Source organism: Peromyscus maniculatus, chromosome 23, assembly GCF_049852395.1.
Source record: "Peromyscus maniculatus bairdii isolate BWxNUB_F1_BW_parent chromosome 23, HU_Pman_BW_mat_3.1, whole genome shotgun sequence".
In the NCBI taxonomy this organism is placed as follows: Eukaryota; Metazoa; Chordata; class Mammalia; order Rodentia; family Cricetidae; genus Peromyscus; species Peromyscus maniculatus.
In genome coordinates this window covers 49,620,540-49,631,808 of record NC_134874.1, presented here as the reverse complement: position 1 = coordinate 49,631,808, position 11,269 = coordinate 49,620,540, and the positions used below count along the sequence as shown (strand labels likewise).

The 11,269-nt window shown below is 43.2% G+C and overlaps 1 protein-coding gene across 2 annotated transcripts in view; it reads right to left on the bottom strand.

The window, feature by feature from the left end:
* Positions 1 to 628: 628 nt before the first annotated feature.
* The window catches only part of Elavl1 (ELAV like RNA binding protein 1), a 42,704-nt gene continuing 32,063 nt past the window's right edge, over positions 629 to 11,269 (bottom strand). For both annotated transcript variants that reach the window (XM_006970145.4, XM_076560416.1), the window contains 2 exons: positions 6,509 to 6,734; positions 629 to 2,196 (listed from right to left, as the gene is read on the bottom strand). In XM_006970145.4, the coding sequence (XP_006970207.1) occupies positions 1,872 to 2,196; positions 6,509 to 6,734 (551 nt within the window). In that variant the 3' untranslated portion in view covers positions 629 to 1,871. The remainder of the gene's footprint in view (positions 2,197 to 6,508; positions 6,735 to 11,269) is intronic.

Below are 11,269 nucleotides of genomic sequence, written 5' to 3'. Positions count from 1 at the left end.
GACAAAGCCCTGGTACTTGAGACAACGTCATCAATGTGGGAGTCATCAATGTGGGAAACACTGCAGGGAAGTCAGGGAAAGGAGGCAGGGGGAGGGGATAGGCAGCCTCAAATTGTTCAAGGGTTTCTTGACACGATGACCTGCTTTAGCGATGGCTGTGCTTGTTGCTCAGTTTTCCACTTAAATAAATTAAACAAAATAAATAGCTAAATACATAAATAAGTAAACAAATATATAAATAATGCTGTCATCTCATGATATCAAGAACTAAATACTAGCCTGCTGTTACACACTCCAGGCTCACATCAAAGTGAAGAGCTGCCAGTAACTGAGCTAGCCTGTTGTCATTTTCTCCACATGCTAATAAAAATCCGAGCACGATTCTGAGGGCTGTAGGGCTCAGGGCCTCATCTGCTCCGAAGGCCATCCCTCTGACTTTTCCTACCAGCTCCCGAGTGAAGAACCATTGATCCACAGCTGTGTTTCTACACCATAGACCCAGAAATGTTTTTTAAACTTTGCGGCAAGTGTTTATAAGGTCTGACAGACTCCTCCCTGAATGCTGGGCTGTCTGTGCCTTCCCTAGCCAAAAAAGAAAGAAAAGGTAAAACAAAAAACAAAACAAAACTCGAGCAAAACAAAATCAAATTTAATGGTCTTAAATGCAAAAGTAAAAACAAACAAAAAACACAAAAAAGCAAAAGAAAATTAACAGAACAGAACCCCAAACGTCAAGGCAGTTATGAAGAGAACTTTGAGGGTTAATCCTTAAAACTACAAATCAAAGGTTTTTGTTAATAGATAACTGGCAAGAAGTACTTTTCTGCTGAGTGTCCATACAAAAGCAAAATTTCAAAACAAAAATCTGACTAAGATCGGAGAAAGTCTAGCGCTCACAAGGAGGGATGCGAGAAATACAATGCTCAAATGTTTCTGTGTCATTAAAAACAGAGCTATCATTGTGCAGTCAAGCTAGGTTAAATGGTCTTGGAAACTTGAGAGGTTGCATGAACAACAGTATCCGATGTGTGGGCACCATGCATGCAATGTGTGGACAGACACTCAGGATGTCAGAGGAGTGGGACATCTTCAGGCATGCCTGGAGCTCAGGTCTGACTCTGGAATATACTGGAGCTGCCCTGAAACTCTTTGGTCCGTTCTCATTGGTGCCTGGGCTTATAAAACACCTTCGTGTCCTCTGGAGGGCCTGACCCAGCCCAACATGGGGAACTCACCCCTCCCTGGTGAGGGCCCACACAGAGTATGGGCCCTGCTGCTGCTCCCAACACCAGAGCCAGGACTGACTGGGCAGGAGGCAGCAGTGGGACCTGCTGGGGAGGGCAAATTTCCTGTCAGCTACAGCAGAAATTGCTTAAAATGGTGAAGCAGTTAAGAAAACACACTCCATCTGTCTAACATCTTTAGGTTAAAAACTAAACCTAAGACGAGAAAAAAAAAAAAAAAAAAGATTCTTGTTTTGTTTTAAATCTGGTCTGCGGAGACATCGAATGAAACAGGTGTTAGACAGTCTTAGAAGTTAAAGCATGCTTCAGTTCCACCACCATCCAGAGGGACTGGTTAGTCAATGCAGTCTACTTAGGTTTCGGTTTAATATATACTTTAAAGGAAATAACTTAAGAAAACTTAAAATTGGTCTAACATTTGTGGGATTTCAAGCATTTGAACATGTTGGTTGCATCCCAGAGTATAAAAACCTTTTGCACTTCTCATTTAGACTAAGACAAACACTTGTGAAAATTGGCGCAAAATGAGTTGTACACTAACAAAAAAGTTTCAACTTCTTCACTCTTAATTATCTATTCCGTACAAAAAAAAGAAAAAAGAAAAGAAAAAAGAAAAGCATGAGCGAGTTATTTGTGGGACTTGTTGGTTTTGAAGGAAACCTGTAAAATTTTGTCCCCCAGGCGGTAGCCGTTCAGACTTGCTATGGCCATTGCAGCTTCTTCATAGTTTGTCATGGTCACAAAACCAAACCCTTTGCACTTGTTGGTGTTGAAATCACGAATCACTTTCACATTGGTGACTGCACCAAAGGGGCCAAACATCTGCCAGAGGATCCCCTCATCAGCGTCTTGCCCAAGGTTGTAGATGAAGATGCACCAGCCCGAGGAAGCATTGCCGGGGACATTGACACCAGAAATCCCACTCATGTGATCTACACCCATAGGGGAGAACCTAGCAAACAGAGAGCACACGTTCAAGTCAAGGTTAAGGCCAGTAGTGTATCTGCACAGGAGGGGTAAGAGGAAGGATGGACAGGGCCAGCATGACCGGGGTACATTGATGTAAGGTTATTGCGCTTCTAACTGCTCTACATAGTCAGCTCCTCTAAGCTACAGAAGCTCAAGGTTGGGGTACCATGTGACTTAAAACACATTGTTATAAGATAACAATGTTCACTGTGACATTCTCACCTTTATTATCCTCTTGTTCCACCTTCCCTCAGATCCTGTCGACTTCCCAAATAGCTCACTCTATTTTCATTTTTTTTTTTATCTGAATTTTGCACATAAGAGAAACACAGGGATTGGGGATTTAGCTCAGTGGTAGAGCGCTTGCCTAGCAAGTGCAAGGCCCTGGGTTCGATCCTCAGCTCAAAAAAAAAAAGAGAGAGAGAGAGAGAGAGAGAGAGAGAGAGAGAGAGAGAGAGAGAGAGAGAGAGAGAGAGAGAAACATATACTGTCTGCACCTTCGAGCAATTCTTGAAAGGCATCTATAAGACAGTGGCGGGCTCGGACCCTGGTGAGGGTCTGACTCTGTGGTGCCCAGCTAGTGCCACCTGACAGCAGCAGCCTCCACTTCCCCTGCAGCATGTGTGTGGCGTATGTGAGATCTATTTAGTTGTTCCTGTGGCTTTCTCCGTTTTACTTTAGTTTTTGTGATGCTGGGGAAGGAACTGAGGGTGAGCAATGAGCCATGAGCCCAATCCCATACCCCATATATGAAATCCTAGGAGTTTCTTCCACATGCAGGTAGAAGTACTCTTCAGGGATCTCTCATTGTCACTTTCTTTGAGGGAAACTCTTCACATTCTGTGTGCAAATGTGTATACATTAATCCACGTAGGGGAAGGAGGAAGCTTTTCCTCCCAAGTTTAGCCCTTTTTCATTGTTTTCTTGCCTTTTGTTTTTCTATTTTTTTTTTTTTCCTACCAAGACAGGGTTTCTCTGTGTAGCTCTGGTTGTCTTGGAACTCACACTGGACCAGGCTGGCCCTGAACTCTGAAATCTACCTACCCTATGCTTCCTGAGTGCTGGAATTAAAGGTGTGTACCACCACCTGTGGCTTTAGTCTCCTCCTCATTGTTATACTTCTTCCTGAGGGGTCAAAGCCCAGGACTCTCTGAAGAGAGAACAATGCTGCACACAGCTAATATAGGACACAATAATTCCTTCCCCCAGCTCTGAGATGGCTCAAATCACTTCACAAGGGCCAGGTCAAGCTACCAATTCCAAGGCCTATGAACTCAGTAGACAGGAACAAGGATAGAGGAATATAAGCAACTTGATAAGCACAGGGAGTTTTTCCCACAGTGACACATTCACCCCCCCTCCACTGTTCTATTTCTTTAGGGCAACAGGTGCCTTACTCTACAGCTCATGCTAGCTCAAGATGCACGGTCCTCCTGCTTCAGCCTGAGTGCTAGGGTGAGAGGTGTGTACACCAGGCCTGGCCACAGTGAACTGTTAAAAAACGTGGATTAAAAAAATGTGGATGAAAACATGTAAATGTAGTAGTAAGGATTAAGGAGAATAATAAAAGAGGAGGCTCTGTTGCCCTCTTTAGGCATTTTCTGAGAAAAAAAAATAATGGCTGGAGGGAATATTTAGGAATGTTTGAGGACATTATCTGTGGAGCTGCACAGCACAACCAAAGAATCATTACTTGCTCCCATGGCTACTTCACTTTCAATATGGTAAAATTTCAGGGCTAGTTTCAATGTGGTGAGAAAGAACCAAGATACAGTATTTGCTTTGATTTTAAAAACTGTATAAATTAGTTTCAATAGCCAGCAGTAGGATGTTGCAGTGGTCAGATGGCCTTCTGTGGTCGAGAGGCAGTCTTAGGTATTGATGTGGGTGGTAGGATGGTATCCAGGTGCCTGTGAGTTACTAAGCTGAGCTGGTTTTCAATAAGAACTAGAAAGAGGAGTTCAAGTCACCTAGATTTTCACGCAGCAACTACAGTAGGCCTACTTTATCTATAGTTTCTCCATCTGCATTTCATTTTGTTGTGAAATTTTAAGACAGGGTCTTACTAGACGTAGATTTAGCTGACCTAGAACTCACTATGTAGACTAGGCCTGCTTCATACTCAGAGATCCACCTGTTCTCTGTCTCCTGAGTGTTGGGGTCAAATGCATATCAGCATACTTTTTTTTTTTTTTTGTTTTTGTTTTTTCGAGACAGGGTTTCTCTGCGTAGCTTTGCGCCTTTCCTGGAGCTAACTTGGTAGCCCAGGCTGGCCTCGAACTCAGAGATCCACCTGGCTCTGCCTCCCAAGTGCTGGGATTACAGGTGTGCGCCACCACCGCCCGGCCACTTTTTTTTTTTAAAGGCAGGGTCTAACATAACCCAAGCTGGACTCTCTGACTCTCTATGTAACTAACGATAATCTTGAACTTCTTGCCTCCACCTTCCAAGTGCTAGAAGACAGGTTTGTACTAACACACCTAGTTTAGGTGGTGCTGGGAATGGAACCTAGGGCTTCATACATACTAGGTAAGCACTCTTCCAAGCAAATGATGTCTTCAGCAACCACATCTGCAATTCAACCAATTTTAGATCAAGGAAGATATCTTGGGGGGTGGGTTGAAAAGATACTTCCTTGTACCTCCTCCCCCAATTTTCTACCTGTCTTTTCTATCTGTACAGACTTTTTAGGTCACTACTGCCTGAGCAATACAGTATACTATCTGTTTCCATGGTAATCACAAAATATCAGGTATAAATCACATGAAGACCTGGAGATGAGATGAAGAGATGTGTATGGAATCAGTGCAAACATCACTCTATTTTATATGTTGGACTTGAACACTGGATGATTCTGGAATGTGAGATAGGGGTATGAGGGGTGTTCTAGAACCTAATGAACACCAAAGAATGACTATATACTGAAAACTTCTAGGGTACTATTTTACTGTCTTAAAGATTCTCCTGCTTCAGCCTTCCCAGTCCTTGGAAGTCCTCAAACTGTAATCAGGCTGTCCTGGAACTCAGAGATTTGCCTGGAATTAAAGGCATGTAGCACCAGACATGGCTCTAGGACATTCTTATCCATTAGTAAATACATAGTGAATTCCAGGCCATTTTGGCCTATATTAGACCCTGTCTAAAAGGGAAAGAAAAGATAGACAAAGAAGTTGTATGATAGAGGCTTGGTTTAGAGTCACTAAACAAACATATGAAATTTATTTACAAACAGGTCTCATCTAAGCACATGCTGACTGCCATCTTTTCTCACAGATAGAAAAGATTTTTTTTTTTACATAGTTTTAAAATATATGTATTTATCTATTTTTATGTGCATGGGTGTTTTGCCTGCATGTATGTCTATACACTATGTGTGTGCCTGGTGTCCCCACAGACCAAAAGAAGGGATTGGATTCCCTGGTACTAGAGTTACAGATAGTTATGATGCAACACCTGGGTGCTGGGAATTGAACTCATATTCTCTGGAGAGCAGCCAGTGCTCTTAACTGTTGAGTCAACTCTCCAGGGCCAAGATAAAAAAAAAAAAAAAAAAAAGGCCCACTAAGGATTAAAGGATTGCAATTCCTGCTGAACTATTCCAGTAATATATTACTGGAACCAAGCACTGGAGCACTACCAGTAGCCAGTGGAGTTGGTGCCACTTTTTCAACTCTAAAGACAGACAATGCCTCGGTAGATGTATGGTTGGCCCCCTGCAGCCATGGGCTATCTGTGGACATGACCCATTATAGTCTGGATGTACCTGGGAAGAATCCATATTGTCTGTGTACAGACCTGTCATTGTCCCATAGATTACACAGCACAGCAAACACTTCCACAACACTTAGACTGAATTAGGTATTAAGAGTCATCCAGTCTATAGGAGGATATGTGTAGATGATATGCAAAGATCTTATAGGAGAGCTGAGCAACCTTGAATTTGGTGCCTGCGGAGAGGACCAGGAACCCACTCCAACCACTGATATTGAGGATCCACTGCTATATGTTTTGTTTTCCCTTAAGAAAGGATCTTGCTTTGTAGCCCAAGGTAGCCTTTAATTCTTAATCCTTCTGCCTGACTCTCCAGTGATGGAATTGCAGGTGTGAGCCACCATGCCCAATGCACAGACACGTGTGAAATAGAGGTGAGGACAAAGCTAGGAAGATAGGACCAGTGTAGTATCCCTGGTATTCTCTCCTCTGAGCAGCCCTTCAGCACAGGGCTATGTATGTGTAGCTTGAAGGAGGGTAGCACGCTACAAATAGCCCACCAGGATGTCAACATCTGGACCCACCTGAATCTCTGCGCCTGGTGGTGCACAGGGCCTCCAAACCGCCTAGCAGGCGAGTGGTACAGCTGCGAGAGGAGAGCCATATTTTTGTTCTGGTTGGGATTGGCTGCAAACTTCACTGTGATGGGCTCGGAGGAACCTGGGGGTTTATGACCATTGAAACTGGTAATTGCCTCTTCTGCTTCCGACCGTTTGTCAAACCGGATAAACGCAACCCCTCTGGACAAACCTTTTTAACAAATCAACAAAAATGGAGTTAGGGGAAAAACCTAACAGATAGAGAAACAAAATAAAACTGAGAAGCAAAAGTCAAATCTATAGGCTGTGGTTCAAATTGGGCACCTACATAATCAAATAAACCAAAATCAAACCCAAATATGCAAACAAATGAATAAAGAAAACAATGACTAATGAAAGATTAAGATTTAACTCTCTTTTGGGCTGAACTAAAAGGAAAAGAGTAAACTCTGTGCTTTGAAGAACATTCAGAAAGGGGTGTGAGCTGCAAATACCAAAGAGTGTTAAGGAGCTTAAATGACATTTCTCAAGTTCTGGATGTGGTCTGGAAGAGAGGCTAGCCCAACCTGACTAAACATTCTCATTCACAAGACCAGCAAAGGCTAACCTGGATGGGGGTGATCCTTCCCTAGGCATTTTTTTTTGGTTTGAGACAGGGCTAACCTCAAACTCACTATGTTGCCCATGATCCTGAACTCCTACTAATCTTGCTTCCCAGGTATGTGTTACTACACTTAGTTTACATGTGCCAGGGACTCAACTCAGATCCTTCTGCATGCCAGGCAAGCACTCTACTAATGGTGCTTTATCCCTGGTTCAGGCAAAGGCCCTTTGAACAATTAAAGAGTAACAGTGATGGCCTAGAGCTAGAGCCTTGGGTGACTTGTTAAGTGAGCATGCTGTATCAAATGTTCTCAGGTCTCCTCCCTTATCTTGGTACTTTCCCTAATCACTACTTACAAGATCCCCAAATGCTGTATGAATCATGTATGTGCACAGTAGCCAGGGAACCTATGAATACTTTCTTCTTGGTTCAACGGTAGCTTTGCAAAACCCAACAAAACTTACCCTACCTAAAATGCACAGCACACAGATTCAGTGATCCCAGACCTAGCAACATGCCATGTACTAGCAAGATTCTGGCACTTGAGCTCATTTCTAAATCGTAAGCCTGAAGAACACCTGAAGACCAACCCTTGGCAGATGCTGTTTGTGTTTCCTCTTACACAGCAAAATTAAGTGCTTGGTTGATCCTGGAAAGCTGAACACTGACCTAACTTTAGGCCAATACAATTCAAAGTTGTGGTTGGTTGGCACAAGGTCACCTTTAGAGTAACTGTTGTTCTACTTCTTAGACCTGTGACCAAGTTGAGGAAAAGCCTATGTCCAAGTGTGGTTTCTTTGGTTTTATGCAACTGCTTTCAAATAAAAACTACCTGAAAGAAAAAAGGGATGGTATCTCATGTAGGATGTAATAAAATCAGTTAAGTGTTTGATAAATTCACACATCTAAAGATGGCTTTGTGATTTGGGCTTTACTTTTATTTTTAATTGAAAATAGATGTTTTTCATACAATAGTTTTATCATGGTTTCCCCTTCCTGTTCCCGCCTTCCCATCTATAATTCATGCTTTCTCTCATTTTAGAAAACAAGCAAGGAAATAAAAGCAAACAAACAAATCAGAAAAGCACACAAGTGTTATGAGACAAAAAAGCTCCAAAACTACCACGGAGTTAGTTTTCAGTTGGCTGTCTATTCCGAGGCAAAGGGCCTGCCCTTAAGTGTGGTTTCCACACCCAGTGAGACCCCACTAGGGAAAACCAAGTTTTCCTTTGTGAGATGACTCCTTGGTTAGGGATGGGAGATAATGTCCACTTCCCTCTCTCAGTGCCCACATCACCCAGCTTGGACCTGTGCAGGCCCTGTGCACACTGCTACCGTCTCTGAGTTCATGTGTGCCTCAGTCCTGCGGTGTCTCGAAGGCATTGCTTCCTCTCTGTCTTCCATCCCCAGTGGCTTTTACTGTGACTCCTCTTCAGAGAGTTTCCTGAATTGGGCTTTATTTTTGCTAGTGTTTTCAGGATTAACGACAAAGACTAAGAACTGGCATAATTTCCAGATGTGTGAACTAATCCAATTAACAATTATGAATAAAGAAACAAAAATAAAAACTAGTTCTACTGACTATGGATGTGAGTATTAAAAAAATATTTTAAAAGATTTATTTATTTTTATATGTGTGAGTGCTTTGCCTGTGTGTATGTAGAAGGCATCCGATACCCCAAAACTGGAGTCGCAGATAGCCATGAGCTGCCTGCCACGTGGGTGCTGGGAACTGAACTGGGTCCTTTGGGTGAGTAGCAAGTACTCTTAACAATTAAGCCATCTGTCTAGCTCCATAAGAAGTTTTTTTTTTTTGGTTTTTCCAGACAGAGCTTCTCTGTGTAACAGCCCCGGCTGTCCTGCAATTTGCTCTGTAGACCAGGTTGGCCTCGAATTTACAGAGATCCGCTTCCCTCTGAGACTAAAGGTGTGAGCAACCATCACAGGCTATGAGAAGATTTTAAAAAGAAGATCCCAGTTTTTCTTTTTAAAGGCAGGGTCCCACAATGCAGCCCTGAATGGCTTCAAATTCATTGAGATCCAGCTGCCTCTGCCTCCAGAGTTGGGATTAAAGACTTGTGCCACCTTATCTGGTTTTTGTTTATTATTGTTTTAAACATTTAGGAATTGTATGCACATTGTATGCATACACATACATGCAAGCAAAACACTCATACACAGAAAATAAAAATGAATTTAAAAAGAATTTGGTGGTTTGAATGAGAATGGCCCCCACAGGTACATATATTTGAACACATAGTCCTCAGAGTTGGAACTATTTGGAAAGGATTAGGAGGTATGACCTTGTTCGAGGAGGGGTGTCACTGGGGGAAGGCTCTCTCCTTGCCTTGTGGTTGTGGATCACAATGTAAACTCTTCAACTGTTCTTTCCCTCTGTCATCATGGGCTCTAACCCTTTGAAATCATAAGCCAAATTAAGTACTTTCTTTTACAATTTGCCTTGCTCACAATGTTTTATCACAGCAATAGAAAGGTAACTAAGACAATGGTGAATAAAAATAAAAAACATTTATTTATTTACCATGTGTTTGTGTGTATATGTCTGCCACAGTGAAGGTGTAGAAGTCAGAGGATAATATGAAGGAGTTGGTTCTCTTCTTCCACCATATAGAGCTCATGGATTCAATGTGCTTACCAGACTTTCGGGGCAAGTACCTTTACCCACAGAGCCACCATACCAGCCCCAAATGCTTCTCTGTTAAGTACTATCTTTTCCCCCCTAAGTACTGGGGATCAGACCTGGAACCTTACTCATGGTATGCAGACTCTACCACAGGGCAGAGTCCCACCCCTGGTTTTCTGAACTTCACGTACTTTTCATCTACAGAACTTAACACAAGTCTTCTTTTTCCATACCCTTCCTTCCCTGGCAATGTTGAGCCTCATAAAGTCCTAGCAAGAGTAGCCTCCTACTCCAGCAGAAGCCCCGAGAGCAAGTAAGTATCATTTTAGATGGCTTCATTTATAGAAGGAAGGGCTAGGGAAGAGGGGGTCCTGCCATGTCCCTTCTTGCTTAGAGTGTGGTGTCCTTTGCTAAAGTGGCTGAGAACAGCATTGAAAGCTGAGGGAAAAGCGTGAAATCATCCCAAGTTAATGGCTAATTAGGGAGAGGGGTAATATTGTGGTGTATCTCTTGGACAAGGGAAAGAGACAAAGTCCCTACAAACAGATGAAGGAACTGCCTGTAGAAACGATACTTTCTACAAGGTGGGCCCAACTCTGCCAAAGAAGCAGAGGGGAGCCTCTAGGAAAAGTGGTATGTTCTTGGGGATGGGCTTCTGCTTCATTTTCACACACCCAGCAATGCTGGGCCCGACTGACTGACATAAGAGCCATGTGTGAGCTAGGGAGGAGGCTCAGGGAGAAGAACCTGTGTTAGCTTCGTCACCCACTCTGGCCAGTGGCTCACTGCTTCTCTCAACAGGTACTTCAGGGACTACTGATAACCTTTAGTGCAAACTGGGGTTGGGAGTTCCTGCTAAGTAAATACTATTTTCCAGTCTGCTGCCCATCCAGAGCAATAAGCACAACGGTGTGAGGGAACCTAGGCCTTTCTGGCAAAGACTGCTCAGAGTAGGTGTATATACTAGGCTATAGGCCACACTCAGAGCCCCTTTAGCATGCCAGGAACAGGTACCTGGGAAGCCTCCAGTGAGCCTGAGCTTGAGACAAAGTGAAACATCAACCGTGTACAGTCATAAAGAGCACCACAAGTTTTTCCAATGGGAAGATGCCCCAAAGTGAGGAATTCTATGACAGCCACCCACAGCCAGGAGGTGTGGCACAAAGTCTATGGAGAACGTGAAGGGGAGAAAACAAGAAAACAAACAAACAAACAAACAAACAAAAAACCCCACACAGGCCTTGCTTAGCCTCTAAACAGACTCTTCCTTTCTGGTGCCAGCAAATTCCCATTCCTATTGTGGAGATAATGAATAATTATGTTCCCAACTTAAGCTATACTTGTCATTTGACGAGGAATGTTTTGGTTCCAAGAAGCAGACAGCTGGGTTGGGACACAGCCATGGGCATATATGGGAGTCCTCAGCATTTATGTCCAGTATCTCTACACACAGCTTGGCATCCAAGTCTATACTGATGGTCTGGCAGGGACCTGCCAA